Genomic DNA, 17,180 nt, shown 5'->3' on the forward strand with positions numbered 1-17,180 from the left:
AAGGTGGGGCTGAGGGGAATTCATTAATTTGTGCAGGGACTCACAGGTCAATGAGAAAACACTGACCACATACTCTTAAACATTACTATCCTCCCTCTTGCCTTGAGATTCCCATCCACATCTCACACTGCTAAGTTCTAACACTTAAAGGTGGTAAAAACTGTGTCACATTGCCAGTGTCATAGACAACTGAAGGTAATTTACAGGATCAAATGTTGCTGAAAAATTAAGGATAGCCACCATCAAGAATCAAACCCAGTGTATGTATTTCAAGGTCAGATGCTCATACCACAAAGCTGGAAGGTCTTGCACAGTTATACTGGTTAACAAGTAACCTAGTATTTCTGGACAACAACTGTCCACCAGATAATATTATTAATATTATCATACTGTCACCAGTGTACACTCAACAACACCATACAGTAAGGTACAGGATAACTATGACATTTACAGTGGCCACCTCCAAGTGATAATAAACAAACCTGAAATATTTCATTTATAAAAATTTGTTTTGGCACATTACATATCTCTGGAACAGATGTAAAGACTAATGGATAGATACTATATAATTAATGTTCCTTTGCTATTTGCTGAATTGCCACAGTGGAATTAAAAATCAAAAAAAAATGCTGGAAATTGAACTTACCTGGCAAAAACACTAGAACAGTTCCTCTGACTGGGGCAAAATGAGTCTTGCTGGCCCTACAGATGGAGAGAAACCAATAATTAAAATTGTTGTACCAACCGTTTGACTGGTTAAAATACTTCTTGTGAAGTTATTTGCTTATAACCAAAGAAATTCTGTATTCATGTGTCCTTGTATGGTTTGACATTATTTATATACAATATTTAGAATAGAGTTCAGTCATTATTCTTGATATTTGTTATTTTTTTTTACAATTTGTAATTATAAGAACTGAACTTTACATTTTAGAGGATTCGTAACGTCACAAAGTTTTGAAAATTGATTAACACTATGTTACAGCCCTTCATGCAATGTGTAATGAGTTCTGCAGTTTCAATGACCTCATGAATCCTGTAATATATAAATTTTAATTCTCGAAAAAGCACAGAATTCAAAATTTCATCAAGTTACTTTATATGATCAGTTTTTAGCTGAGAAGACCTGTTTGTCATGTAACTGGTGGTTCTGAATGTTTTGGTTCCATGCAACAAACACTGTTGAAAACGGTTACCTAACTGTTTGGAAAAATTTTTGGTTGTACTGGAACACTAATGATGTCTGAAATATGCAAAGTTTGGTTGGATCAGAAGACTAATGATGCCTGAAATATGCAAAGTTTTGGTTGGATCAGAAGTCTAATGATGCCTGAAATATGCAAAGTTTGGTTGGATCAGAAGTCTAATGATGCCTGAAATATGCAAAGTTTGGTTGGATCAGAAGACTAATGATGCCTGAAATATGCAAAGTTTTGGTTGGATCAGAAGTCTAATGATGCCTGAAATATGCAAAGTTTGGTTGGATCAGAAGTCTAATGATGCCTGAAATATGCAAAGTTTGGTTGGATCAGAAGACTAATGATGCCTGAAATATGCAAAGTTTGGTTGGATCAGAAGTCTAATGATGCCTGAAATATGCAAAGTTTGGTTGGATCAGAAGACTAATGATGCCTGAAATATGCAAAGTTTGGTTGGATCAGAAGACTAATGATGCCTGAAATATGCAAAGTTTTGGTTGGATCAGAAGTCTAATGATGCCTGAAATATGCAAAGTTTGGTTGGATCAGAAGACTAATGATGCCTGAAATATGCAAAGTTTGGTTGGATCAGAAGACTAATGATGCCTGAAATATGCAAAGTTTGGTTGGATCAGAAGTCTAATGATGCCTGAAATATGCAAAGTTTTGGTTGCCTGGAGAGGTTAATGATGTCGAACGCAAATTGGTGGTGCAAAATATAAGTTTATTCCTAAGTTTCATATTGCCACACAAATTATTAGTAGTCACTATATCTTTCCACACAGATTAATAGTCACTGTATCTTTACACACAGATTAATATTAGTCACTATATCTTTACACACAAATTAATAGTAGTCACTATATCTTTCCACACATTAATAGTCACTGTATCTTTACACACAAATTAATAGTAGTCACTATATTTTTACACACAAATTAATAGTAGTCACACTATATTTAAAAAAGGACTTTACTGCAATTTTTTTAATTATTCTAGCTAAGTGATACAATTTGGATTGCTATTGTAATAAAGTTGGAGTATGCACATTTGGTTATAGCGCCCTGTTTTAAGGAATTCTTAGATTTGTGTGATTACTTGTATGATTATTGGAATTCGGCGCAATGGAAATATCCTTAGCCCCAAATAATTAGCCAATTATTATGAGCAAACTTCATAGAGTGAAGTGTTAGTGAAGTTCCATGATGCCATGGTTCACTAGCAGTGAATTTAGGCCAAAACCGAATGAATGTCCCTGGAGTAAGATAGTCCATATTAAAATCTAGTGGCGTACATTGGTGGTGTGACTGCAGTGGCAGTATTTACAGTAGGAAACCGGTAAATTACACAAGGAATAAATAAGAAGGGACTCAGCAGATGCCATTTATGTCACCATGGTGGCAAATGTGGTGCAGTTATATTGGCGAAATGAGCTTGGAAAGCATACATTGACTGGCCTAAGGTGGTGGAGTTAAAATAGTTCCCAGTGTTAGGGGATACTCATCTATTTTCTATGGCTGGCAGTATGGAAACCTGATGAAGAGAAACCATGCAGATGTGCGGTTGATAAGACATTTAGCAGGTTTTTTTTTAACTGTGGTCTTGCATTAATTAGAGTAAAGTTTATGTATAAAAAGGACACATTGGGCTTTCCAATTTACAACTGAAGTTGAATAGAAGTGTTTGGAAATTTGGGGTAAACTTATGACTTCTAACGGGAATCATGCCAGGGTTTGACAACTGCTCTGTCAAGTAAAGACCCCTGGCTTGTAACACTATCATTTCTACACTTCAAAAGTTTCATGAATGCAAGTTATAAGTTATCATTTACATTTATTACATTGTTACCCAACGAATCTTAAATGGCTTAAATCTGGCTTTTGATACAGACGTTCAATCCACATTTCTGTACCACACACCCAGACTGGAACAAATGAAGTGTTTCCTTTTGATGTCTGCACATCAATGTTATTAAATGCACTGACAGGAACTTTTACAAACCCATTTCATTTTGAATTTCATTCACATCGTAAAGCTAAATCAACATGGAAAGTGTAAAAGAGTGGGTATGCAATAAATACACAGTTGCACCCATGTCTTGTTCCTAGCAGCTGAAAGAACTCACCTGATATTGCTTATGAATAAGTTTTGGCCTGACAGTCTTGACATATCCCTAAGCCATATCCAACTCACTCTTTCTGCTTGCTTGGAACAAAGTACTATTGTACTTTTATGTATAAATCAAGTCAGTCATGGGTTAATTTACAAATAGGCAATAGTGTTTGTAAGCCGTGGCAATAATTGTCAGTCACCTCAGAGTGCTGTGATTGCATCAAGCATTTTTTGATCACAGTTAAAAGCCATTCACTGTCTTATTATAAAAAGTATCTTCAGACAGGACACTGATGCTACCTTTCAACAGTAGCAATCAAGCTGAAGTATTTTTTCAAATATTATACATATTCCCAGAAATATCAGAAACAGAAATGTACACTTGTACTCTTACACTGCCAAATATCATTTCAATGAATTTATGAAACTACATAATTTGGGTCAATATTTTAAGGTCAATATTTTTTAAGGACATACCTATTGTATCACATGTTAATAATCCTCTGAATTACAATTCTTACCCTTGTTCTTTTAATTCCAGCTTGTCAAACTCCTGAATAAGTCGAATACAGAGGTTACGAGATTGAGGTGAAATCTCTGGTAAGGCCTCATCTAGTGGTGGGATCTGAAGAAAAAAAAGATTTTTTTCTGAAAATTATTCACACATATTAAAATCAGTTCTCCAATTACTGTGTGACCCTGCTATATAGCACGCTCTCCATTATAACACGAATTTGTGGCATGGCTCCCAAAATTTTATATACATGTAATTTTCTTGCACAAAAATAAAAATCTTTCTTAAAGTATGAAAAAATATAAAAAGTTTATTATCATTTTGGGGTAGAGATTGTGCATGAATAATACAAGACGATCGTGGCGTGGCTCCTTAAATTTTATATGTATATTTCTCGTACACAAAAAATGTTTTTTCTTCTTAAAAGTACACAAAATAACATGTAAAAAGTTTATTCTGGGATCGCGTAGGGCTTTGCAAATGTCGCAAATGGCTATTTCTGTTTCCTTGATGGAGGCAAAATATACCATCTGGCGATTATTTTTACTGGCGACAGTGTTGGCTGTTTAAACTTGTATATAAAACCATTAAGAGTGGAGAAATTCATAGGCCCCATAAAAGGAAGCTGCAAGCTTGATATAAAATGCACTGAAAGTTATCTGTTGTTACATAAACAATTTCTTTGTCCATATTGACAAACCATCTTAACAGTGTATTGTTATATCATAATCTGCTTATGTTGACGTCAAGCATGAGTATTGCATGTTGTGAGATATCCAATTTTTTGTTGTTGATATTTCTGGTAGTGGAGATCAACAGGACGAGGCACTATCTCGTAATCTATCTTTCGTCAGATTTTTGGCTGTTCACTAGTAATTAATATATTTACACAGACTGACATTTGTATATAGATAGCAAGTAAAATTCCTCTTCTTCTCACTCAGAATTAAATCCTTCAGAATGCTTGCATTTTCTGTACTAATCCTTGTCATCAGACCAGAACACCTGTATCTACATTGTCCGTTGACCCTTTGTTAAATTTCTGATGCATGCGTGGAAGGCAACATCACTCTACCACAAATGTAGCCTATAATGGCTATTAAAACAATCAAATATCCGGGATATAATTTGCAATTACATAAATTTACATAAAACAACTGGTGTCATTTATGGCTCATTGATTTCTAGGTCAATAAAAATATTTTCCAGAATCTGCAACAAGTTGATATAAACTAGCTGAAACATAATAAATTTAAAGCTTTAATTCCTGTAGAAACAGCCATGTAAAGCTTTGCAAACATAACCGTTTTTCTGTTTTGATTGTCTGTCTTGTCTATGTTTCTGTATTTGTCTTTGAAAAAGACTCATTCAAGAGTTGAAAGCACTCAGGCTAGTTAGATAAAAAATTTTGCACTATTCGTTGTCAGTTTATTTCATATATATATATATACACACACACACACACACACATACCTGCAAACAGTAAAGATCATTTATGCTACAATGAAAATGAGGATTGTTTTAAAACATTACATTAATGAAAAGAAAAGATTACCAGATTATATTAAAATTTATTGTTTATTTTTAACAAGTTTTTGTACATGTTTGTGCCATGACTATTACACATCATGAAGTAAACAATTTATACTGGCATGATTACTCAGAGATATTTGTTTTTAAATTTGTAATTGAATTTTCAAACATTTTTCAAAATATGTAACCATGATAAATAAACCTGTAAAGCACAAGTTTTACTATCTGCTGAAAGTGTTAACATACATGTACATGAACCAGCTGGTGAATCATAAGAATCACCCTTGTGTGGAAACATCTCTGTTCATTAAGGGCTGTTCCATTTAAACATACATGCTACCCAGGGAAGGCAGGTTTTAAAAAATATATGAGAGGGTACTACTTTTATTTCATAGAGTTCATATTAAAATGATAAGGAATTTCTAAATTGTATCTATGGGTGTGTACCCCACTTTAAAGGTGCCTTCCCTGGGTCCAGTGTATGTTTTAATGGAACAGCCTTAACTTTATGACAAGAAAATTTGTCATTTATTTGTTTGGAAGGATCAAGATAGTCATGTTTTTTTTTCATTAACAGGAAGACTTGTTTCCATGTTTTTATATGACATGCTAAATTTCATAAAGAATGTCAGATGTGTTAATCTGAGCTGTGCTCAATTATTCATACAAAACAATTTTTCTTTTCATGCTTTAATTGCAATGAGTCAGCAACCCAAGATTTCTAAATTAATAATTTTGAATAAGGTGTTGATCATGCCTTTGGTATTTAAGCTGCCATTGTTTACCTGGCTTTAACGTGTCAAATGATAAAAATATTATACTTTATTTTCTCTGATGGAACACACAAACTCAAAACCAATTAAACCTGGTAACATAGGATAATTATAGCAAAGCCTTTGGAAAATATAATAATTAGAAATTTGAATATGCAAATTAAACTTGAACCTTCTAACACAAAGAAAATGTTTTAGCAAAGATTGTAATAAGGTTTTTACAGCTTGTTTTATCAATTATCCTGTGCTGTGTGGACCCTTATACCAGAAAATGATGAAAACCCTGATGTGTATATATATGTAAATGTAAATAAAGTTTATAAATTGCACTTATGTTACTTTGGTAAACATTGTATTCAAGATTATAGTTTTAAATATAATGTGCACTTCTGTAGGACTACCTCTTGCAGACCAGCTCCAGTCGAGTCATCATGTTTATGTTTGTCATAGTGTACATGGGCTGGATCCACTGCCAGATTACAGGTAGCCAAAGTGTTTCAATACAAAATACAAACCTAAATCTGGCTGTCACACCGAGTTAACATTTCTGGTCAGTATATTAAAATGGAAATTTGGCTGCAACATTAGTCTTTGTTAAGTATGTGCATTTCTGGCTGAGAGTCAAAAACTGGCACATTTTAGTGATGACTGGTGCTTATAAAGTTGTTAGGGGTAGGTAAAGAGTATTTAACATGCCTAGGTGTATATTGCAAAACCATGACATGCATACACGATTGCTACAATGTCTACATTATACTTTACTCTTCTCTTTTTTCATAACGTTTAGCACATCTGAAATGCTATTAGCATGGACAGTTACTCCTCTGCCATAAATGCTATTCTACAACCACTCTGTATTCCTGTTTGTATGAGATGAAAAATGTGATAGACAAGTTCACCATACACTGATCTATTCTACTAAATTATGCATGGTTCTGTATGTCTTATTATTTCAATCTGGGAAGTGGTCTAAATAATACTTCAAAACAGCATTCAATTTAACATCTTTATTTCAAATTCTATTACTAAAATGATTTCTTACATCATTGTTAAAATGTTGTGTTCCAATCTTTAACAGGCTAAAGACAATAAATTGTCCAAACTTCACTTAAGAAATTCAAGTTTGTCAAGAATATGAATGACCACTGCAGTTTGAGACCCAGTAAATGTCAAGAATATGAATGACCACTGCAGTTTGAAATCTAGTAAATGTCAAGAATATGAATGACCACTTGCAGTTTGAAACCCAGTAAATGTCAAGAATATGAATGACCACTTGCAGTTTGAAGCCCAGTAAATGTCAAGAATATGAATGACCACTTGCAGTTTGAAACCCAGTAAATGTCAAGAATATGAATGACCACTTGCAGTTTGAAACCCAATAAATGTCAAGAATATGAATGACCACTTGCAGTTTGAAACCCAATAAATGTCAAGAATATGAATGACCACTTGCAGTTTGAAACCCAGTAAATGTCAAGAATATGAATGACCACTTGCAGTTTGAAATCCAGTAAATGTCAAGAATATGAATGACCACTTGCAGTTTGAGACCTAGTAAATGTCAAGAATATGAATGACCACTTGCAGTTTTAAACCCAGTAAATGTCAAGAATATGAATGACCACTTGCAGTTTGAGACCCAGTAAATGTCAAGAATATGAATGACCACTTGCAGTTTGAAACACAGTAAATGTCAAGAATATGAATGACCACTGCAGTTTGAAATCTAGTAAATGTCAAGAATATGAATGACCACTGCAGTTTGAAACCCAGTAAATGTCAAGAATATGAATGACCACTTGCAGTTTGAAACCCAGTAAATGTCAAGAATATGAATGACCACTGCAGTTTGAAACCTAGTAAATGTCAAGAATATGAATGACCACTGCAGTTTGAAACCCAGTAAATGCCAAGAATATGAATGACCACTTGCAGTTTGAAACCCAGTAAATGCCAAGAATATGAATGACCACTTGCAGTTTGAGACCCAGTAAATGTCAAGAATATGAATGACCACTTGCAGTTTGAGACCCAGTAAATGTCAAGAATATGAATGACCACTTGCAGTTTGAGACCCAGTAAATGTCAAGAATATGAATGACCACTGCAGTTTGAAACCCAATAAATGTCAAGAATATGAATGACCACTTGCAGTTTGAAACCCAGTAAATGTCAATATGAATGACCACTTGCAGTTTGAGACCTAGTAAATGTCAAGAATATGAATGACCACTTGCAGTTTGAGACCCAGTAAATGTCAAGAATATGAATGACCACTTGCAGTTTGAGACCCAGTAAATGTCAAGAATATGAATGACCACTTGCAGTTTGAGACCCAGTAAATGTCAAGAATATGAATAACCACTTGCAGTTTGAAAACCAGTAAATGTCAATATGAATGACCACTTGCAGTTTGAGACCTAGTAAATGTCAAGAATATGAATGACCACTTGCAGTTTGAAACCCAGTAAATGTCAAGAATATGAATGACCACTTGCAGTTTGAGACCCAGTAAATGTCAAGAATATAAATGACCACTGCAGTTTGAAACCCAGTAAATGTCAAGAATATGAATGACCACTTGCAGTTTGAAACCCAGTAAATGTCAAGAATATGAATGACCATTTGCAGTTTGAGACCCAGTAAATGTCAAGAATATGAATGACCACTTGCAGTTTGAGACCCAGTAAATGTCAAGAATATGAATGACCACTTGCAGTTTGAGACCCAGTAAATGTCAAGAATATGAATGACCACTGCAGTTTGAAACCCAGTAAATGTCAAGAATATGAATGACCACTTGCAGTTTGAAACCCACTAAATGTCAAGAATATGAATGACTACTGCAGTTTGAGACCCAGTAAATGTCAAGAATATGAATGACCACTTGCAGTTTGACACCTAGTAAATGTCAAGAATATGAATGACCACTTGCAGTTTGACACCTAGTAAATGTCAAGAATATGAATGACCACTTGCAGTTTGAGACCTAGTAAATGTCAAGAATATGAATGACCACTTGCAGTTTGAGACCCAGTAAATGTCAAGAATATGAATGACCACTTGCAGTTTTAAATCCAGTAAATGTCAAGAATATGAATGACCACTTGCAGTTTGAGACACAGTAAATGTCCAAAATATGAATGACCACTTGCAGTTTGAGACCCAGTAAAGTTAACCAACAAGCTTTGAACAAAAGATGTTGTTCATGACAACTCTATCTAAAGCGAAGCTAATACAAGCCGTCTTGACCCTAACCCTTGTATCTACATCTACATTTGCCATCTTACTGATCACAAATTCAAGTAGATGTACCTAGATCATAGCAACAGGCTCATGGCAGTGAACGTGATTTTGAAAACTGAATACTTTGGATAACTGACATATTGGTTGTTCAGTTACATGTTTGACATTAATATTTACAACAATGACAAATGCTCAATCTGAAATTCCATAAACATCAATAAACAGCATCTATAAATGGCATAATTTCATCTCTGGACATGTACTCTGGTAATTTAAATTACTGAAACAAAGATAACAGAAATAACAATAGAACCAGTCATCACTAAAATGTGCCAGTTTTTGACTCTCAGCCAGAAATGCACATACTTAACAAAGACTAATGTTGCAGCCAAATTTCCATTTTAATATACTGACCAGAAATGTTAACTCGGTGTGACAGCCAGATTTAGGTTTGTATTTTGTATTGAAACACTTTGGCTACCTGTAATCTGGCAGTGGATCCAGCCCATGTACACTATGACAAACATAAACATGATGACTCAACTGGAGCTGGTCTGCAAGAGGTAGTCCTACAGAAGTGCACATTATATTTAAAACTATAATCTTGAATACAATGTTTACCAAAGTAACATAAGTGCAATTTATAAACTTTATTTACATTTACATATATATACACATCAGGGTTTTCATCATTTTCTGGTATAAGGGTCCACACAGCACAGGATAATTGATAAAACAAGCTGTAAAAACCTTATTACAATCTTTGCTAAAACATTTTCTTTGTGTTAGAAGGTTCAAGTTTAATTTGCATATTCAAATTTCTAATTATTATATTTTCCAAAGGCTTTGCTATAATTATCCTATGTTACCAGGTTTAATTGGTTTTGAGTTTGTGTGTTCCATCAGAGAAAATAAAGTATAATATTTTTATCACTTGACACGTTAAAGCCAGGTAAACAATGGCAGCTTAAATACCAAAGGCATGATCAACACCTTATTCAAAATTATTAATTTAGAAATCTTGGGTTGCAGTTTGAGACCTAGTAAATGTCAAGAATATGAATGACCACTTGCAGTTTGAGACCCAGTAAATGTCAAGAATATGAATGACCACTTGCAGTTTGAGACCCAGTAAATGTCAAGAATATGAATGACCACTTGCAGTTTGAGACCCAGTAAATGTCAAGAATATGAATGACCACTGCAGTTTGAAACCCAGTAAATGTCAAGAATATGAATGACCACTTGCAGTTTGAGACCCAGTAAATGTCAAGAATATGAATGACCACTTGCAGTTTGAAACCCACTAAATGTCAAGAATATGAATGACTACTGCAGTTTGAGACCCAGTAAATGTCAAGAATATGAATGACCACTTGCAGTTTGACACCTAGTAAATGTCAAGAATATGAATGACCACTTGCAGTTTGACACCTAGTAAATGTCAAGAATATGAATGACCACTTGCAGTTTGAGACCTAGTAAATGTCAAGAATATGAATGACCACTTGCAGTTTGAGACCCAGTAAATGTCAAGAATATGAATGACCACTTGCAGTTTTAAATCCAGTAAATGTCAAGAATATGAATGACCACTTGCAGTTTGAGACACAGTAAATGTCCAAAATATGAATGACCACTTGCAGTTTGAGACCCAGTAAAGTTAACCAACAAGCTTTGAACAAAAGATGTTGTTCATGACAACTCTATCTAAAGCGAAGCTAATACAAGCCGTCTTGACCCTAACCCTTGTATCTACATCTACATTTGCCATCTTACTGATCACAAATTCAAGTAGATGTACCTAGATCATAGCAACAGGCTCATGGCAGTGAACGTGATTTTGAAAACTGAATACTTTGGATAACTGACATATTGGTTGTTCAGTTACATGTTTGACATTAATATTTACAACAATGACAAATGCTCAATCTGAAATTCCATAAACATCAATAAACAGCATCTATAAATGGCATAATTTCATCTCTGGACATGTACTCTGGTAATTTAAATTACTGAAACAAAGATAACAGAAATAACAATAGAACCAGTAAACCTTTTTTCTTTCATTATTTTTTATCTTGACAATTATAAGGGATTCATCATTTCTAAATTGAAAGTAAGATCTTTTTAAAACAGGCCAATTTTTGAGGAAATGCCTTTCATATGTGTTAATGCCTTGGACTCACAGAGGTAGATGCCTGAAAAATAAGAAAAGAACTGATAGCACTATTAAAAATTTGAACTATTATGGGATAAACCCTAAGATACGCATACTTAAATCTTGAACATAATGAGTCAGGGCTCCAAACATGGTTACCAGTGTTATAACTATGTTTCATGTTCTGATACCAAAATGTAACCCCACATTTTAGAAGATGTGAACAAGATATTGTAATATATGACAAATAACACACTCTTCATTGTAACTTATCTACATGCAACATAACATGTCAATGTACAAGCTGAATGGCTTTAAAACTATCTGCTGCTGAAGGAAACTCTGTCAACATCTTTGTATTATAAACATGAATCCCCTCACGAATTGGAATGGTAGTGCAATCAGACTAATACCATACAGACTTTTGTTGATATGCATACACATTCAAATTTTTATCTTAAAAGTTTTAATAACATTACCTAAAGAAAACTACTACTGTTTGACTTTGTACCTGTTGGCTACTTTCTGGATTACTCCATTCCGCATTAATTACTGATCTCTACTTGGCAGCCCTTTTTTTTAACAGCAGCACTTGAATCATTGATGGCAGTTTCTTCCTCAGTAACCTTAAGTTCAGCTTTTGTATCTTATTTGTCAAAATGAATAGAAGTTGGTTTGTAGTAAAGTCACCAATTGGTCCACCACAGTGTTGCTTGATATGACAATACAGACACTTTCTAGGATTTCTGTCTGGAAAAAGGCAACAAAATGGCATCTAGGCTATGATAGAAGGAGCAGCCATATTTTGAAACTTAAAAGTCTTTCAAAGGGAAGCACACTCTACTGACCAATAAAAATTTCTAGGAATCTAAGATAAAACCATTTATTCTATTTCACTGCTGAGTGCTGAAACTATTTAGTTATTTAGTGGTTTATCACCAGGGCATTGAAATAAAGTGCCTTGCCCATTTTGGCATTGATTGGGTGGGTGGGGGTAAAGTACTTTTAAGCTCAAGTGTGTGCACCAGAGATCTAAAGTTAGGTGCGAGGACACGTCCAGTGATTAAATAAATACTGCAAGGGTTTACCCATTATCAAATTTCTATGGTCAAAAATGTTGCAAAATTCCTATTCAGTTTCTTACAGTAACATTCTGTACTATCTAAAATAAAATAAACTGAATAATAACTTTATAAAATAATACAAAAAATGACTAAAAATATTTTGTCTCCTCATCACTGCTGGCCTAATAAGAGTTATTATTCCAGGCGAGGATAAGGGGCTGTCATTTTTTTATAACCCATCCCCCAGTTTCAGGGTGTACCTTTTTGTAACCCTTCCCCAGTGTGAATGTATACATTTGCTTAGTACCCCCCTTCAAACACTGTCAATTTTTTCTCTTATGGAGTGAAATGGGAGTTTCTTTAGTAACATGGTCTCCATATCTGCATGATCAAGTCCCTGTTTTCAAGCAACAGATTTGATCATTCACTGTGTTTGATAATCTAATTCCATACATTTTGGAGTTACATTTTTTTGTCCAGTATTGCTAAAAATATTAAAACTGTACATTGCAAATACTGGATGCAGATGACACAGTTCTGACTGCCATGCATCATCCATCCTGGAAACCAGAAAAAGGCACAGGGGCTAATCAAGTTTCTTACAATTTACTTATCAGTTATATATGTACTATAAAGAAACTACAAGTGATGACAATTGTCTCCCTTTTCACACAACTTGTTGTTTTTGTTGTTGTGGGGTTTAACGCCATTTTTCAGCACACAATAGGCTATGCTTGGCGGCCAGTATTACTGGTGGAAGAAGAAATCGGGAAAACCCCAGGAAGAACCACCTACCCACGAGAAGCTACTGGCAAGCTTTCTCACATACCCACATTGGCCGAATCCTAGACTCGAACCCATGCAGACAGAGGTGAGATGGCAGTGATCCGTAATAGAAAGCACTTGAGACCACTCGGCCACTCGTGGCCCCCACACAACTTGTATGGCCCTGATCAGACCCAATTAATATGCAACTGAATGGTTCACTGCCCTCTCACTGGCCAACTGAAAATGATGCACTGCACTTATTTATAACTTCTCTTCTTGATGTTTTTCATTTTTAAAATTGGTAAGGGGCCACAAAAAATTGGAAAGTGTGCAAATACTATCAGTTGTTTCTTGTTGGCTCTGGCAAATAGGTTTTATTGTAACTTTAATAAAGTTTTTGTTATTAGGTGTGTATGTACTACTTGGTCTTATCCCCACCCACACATATATTCAAACATCGCCCCCTTCAATGTGTACAAACAAAATGTACGGTCCTCAAAAAACAAAGTTTAATCCAAAGCCAATATAAGATTCACATTGAAACTAACGCAAGTGAACTCAAAAATGACCACTAGTGCATTCATTATGAAAACTATTCAGGTGAATAAAAAATAGGCATGAAATGTAAAGCAGCAATTATGTTATATGCTGTGTATATTTTGGAGATGATAAACATACCAAAAATTTGGTGAAATGTCCAAATGTTTAGCAACCTGACATGCACATAGCAAAATCTAAACATTAAGTAAACAATGTTTAATTCAATTTGCTACTATGGTATCATTGTGCTTACATTTTTTTGAGAAAATGAGATGACTGGATACTACAAAGAAAGTTGCAATAATCATCCACTTGTATACAAGCCACAACCGACCACATTGTTAGTAAGTACTTGCATGGTTATGACCAACACCAATGAAAATAAGAACTGTTACCTCTTAAGAATCTGAAATATCAACAAAAACTCCTAACACTTTTGACTTAGATTACCAAAGTTACATTTAATTAGGTATGGACAGTATCATTTCTATGCAGAAATAATTGGAAGATTGGGTGAATCTATTACTAACCAACTCATTGATTTCATGATAATGTTCTCATTTTTGTTCTATAACTTTAACTTCCTTCCATATGTTTTAGCCATTTATTACAATAGTTCCAAGATTTCTTTTAAACTGTCACAGTATGTAAACAAAATGCAACTGAATCCATGAAACAAGTTTGCCAAAATTGTCACATAAGATACTTCATACAAACATACAAGAGTAATGCCAATGACATTATGCTCTGCACTTCTTCCATTGCAACTTTAAAGTGCGATCAATCAGATGCTTTCCTCTCATAACCATTAAATAGTCAAATTTTGTCAAGCTGTATTCCAAAACATCAGAATTATCTATTGGAACTAAACTTGGAGTTAAAATATCCAATGGAGACTCCATTACACACAAGCATTGGTTTTGGCCCTTTAATCAATAAACTATAGTGAAATCTGCCCATCATTTATTGTGTGTGTTGGTTATCTTGAGTCAACTGGATGAAGACATGTACATGTTACAATGGCTTTTGACTGATAGAAACAAATCTATGACAACATTTGTAGTGATTGAATAAACGTAATTTCAATACCCTTTTAACACTTTTTGATTAGCTTATTGAAAAAATAACAGAACTTACCTCTAAGGCTGTCCATTATTTCTCTAGGCTTTGCTTTCTCAGCCAAATACTGACTTCTTCCCCAGTCAAAAACATGTTTCACTGCCATAACTGTCACAATATGGCTATATTCGGCTCTTTTCACAGCACGCATTGGCTCTGACTGATGCAAACCAAGTCTCACAAGACTAAAATTAATGTGGCCGCATAATTTATACTTGAGTTATTTAAAAAATGTGCTAGTTTTCCTTATGATTGAGAAAATAAAGACATAGATTTCCATTTTTTTTTGTGATTAGTAAAACTACAAATGCAGGTCATGTGGTAGGCTTTCCCTGACCTGTTTATAGCTGACCAATGACAATGTTTTATAGTCTGTTGTCTGTTCAAAGGAAATAGGCCTACTCCTGCATAACATAAAATACAAATTTAATGACTGGATATCTAAAATGTAAGTTTTTTATTACATTTAGCTAGCACTTTTAGACAGACCTACTGAACCAGTTATTTCAACCACCTATAGAAGCGATTTTATTGAATAAACAACCAGGAACAGAAGCAATTTTAAATCCAAACCATGTGATATGTTTTTAAAAGTGCTGTCCCCAGGTCCCATGTACGTTATAATGGAACAGCCCCAAACATAATTACAGTGCATCTGTCTAGGTAAATTTGCAATTTATTTACTTTTCTTTCTAAAATAAGCTCAATCCTTTATTACAATAGTGTGAGCAATATTTATTTGATGTGATATTTTTAAAGGCAGACAGTGCTTGACTAACTCAACATGGTCTTTCAAGGTAATCAGCACAGGCTAAGTTTTGATATGCCAAACATACTGGTAGTCACTATGCTTTCTCTAGGTACTTATAAATTTGCAATTTATTAACTTTTCTTCATAAATAAACTTGATTCTTTGTTTTCTTTCTCATTTTAAAAGATAGTATTTGCTACTTCTGTGATACAATACACAGAGCAATGTTTAATTCACTCAATGTGGTGTTTTTGAAGGTAAATATTAACACCAGCAAAATTTTTGATGTGTCAAACATCATCACAATGCAATGTCTTGGTGGATTCTAGATAGGACACAGATGTATTTTAGAGATGTCAATGAGGTGAACTGTAAAACATCCTTTTTAATGGTCATGCATATAATTGGAAAGATATTCTGTACTTTCAGTATTTTATAAAATAACAAACATGATGTTAAGAATGAACAATTGTTATCCACAAATATTTCATTCATGATGCCTACTACAATCATTATCGAATAAGGTCAGTCATTTTCTGTGAATGACAGATGTTAAGAAATGTAACTACATGTATGTTAAATGGCATTCTGACCAATCTATTGACCAAGTATGTTAAATATGATTCAGCATAATAAATCATAGGCCTTCCCACTAACTGGTATGAAATGTAGCTGGACAATTGTTCTGGAACAGAAAGATTCAATCTGTAGGAGTGGACTGGTTTTCTGCCACAACCAAATTTGTTACTCACTATTTTGTCTGTTTATTAGTCCCAAGCCTTTTGCTATCAATACACATTATATCTTCAATTGGGAATATTTCACTTTTTCTTCTTACAAATGTTTGAAAATAACCTATATGTTGGGGATCCCTCTTTTCCACATGAAATTAAATGGTTAATTACACCTGATACAATGTTATTACCTCTCCAAGTTTATAAATATCTTCTACAAAGAATTCTGACACTTTGAATGGTTTTCCCTCTACATTCACCACTGGTGCTGGCTCCAGTTTATCTCTCAAAGGAAGGGCAAAATAGTTGGCAAAGAGAGAGGACTCAAATGTGGCTGACATAAGAACAACCTTCACATGGCGGGAATTGGTTCGCAAGAGTTTGCGCACAACAAGCAAACAGAAATCTGTGTCCTGGTCTCTCTCATGAACCTGAAGTGAAGTAGGTAAAATTGTAAATGGCCATAAATATGATGTAAGAAGATTGAATATAATGAATCAGTAGGGGACATATGGCTACTATCTCAATCTGCAAATCTTCATTTGAATTTACTAATCTACTTTTTGGTCTAATACTGTAAATTAGAAACATAACATGTGGGTTAGCCACGTTTTTCCCTATCCCCCCTCCCTGTGGGGTTTATATGTCCACATGTTATACAAT

The 17,180-nt window shown here is 34.3% G+C and overlaps 1 protein-coding gene across 2 annotated transcripts in view; it reads right to left on the reverse strand.

The window, feature by feature from the left end:
* The window catches only part of LOC149805451 (ATP-dependent RNA helicase TDRD9-like), a 146,753-nt gene that overhangs the window by 95,120 nt on the left and 34,453 nt on the right, over nucleotides 1-17,180 (reverse strand). For both annotated transcript variants that reach the window (XM_089950041.1, XM_089950042.1), the window contains exons 6-8: nucleotides 16,709-16,948; nucleotides 3,833-3,936; nucleotides 647-702 (exon numbers count right to left, since the gene is read on the reverse strand). In XM_089950041.1, coding sequence (XP_089806167.1) covers nucleotides 647-702; nucleotides 3,833-3,936; nucleotides 16,709-16,948 — 400 coding nt within the window. The remainder of the gene's footprint in view (nucleotides 1-646; nucleotides 703-3,832; nucleotides 3,937-16,708; nucleotides 16,949-17,180) is intronic.

Source organism: Sinohyriopsis cumingii, chromosome 2 (assembly GCF_028554795.1).
Source record: "Sinohyriopsis cumingii isolate HCF-2022 chromosome 2, ASM2855479v2, whole genome shotgun sequence".
Taxonomy (NCBI): Eukaryota; Metazoa; Mollusca; class Bivalvia; order Unionida; family Unionidae; genus Sinohyriopsis; species Sinohyriopsis cumingii.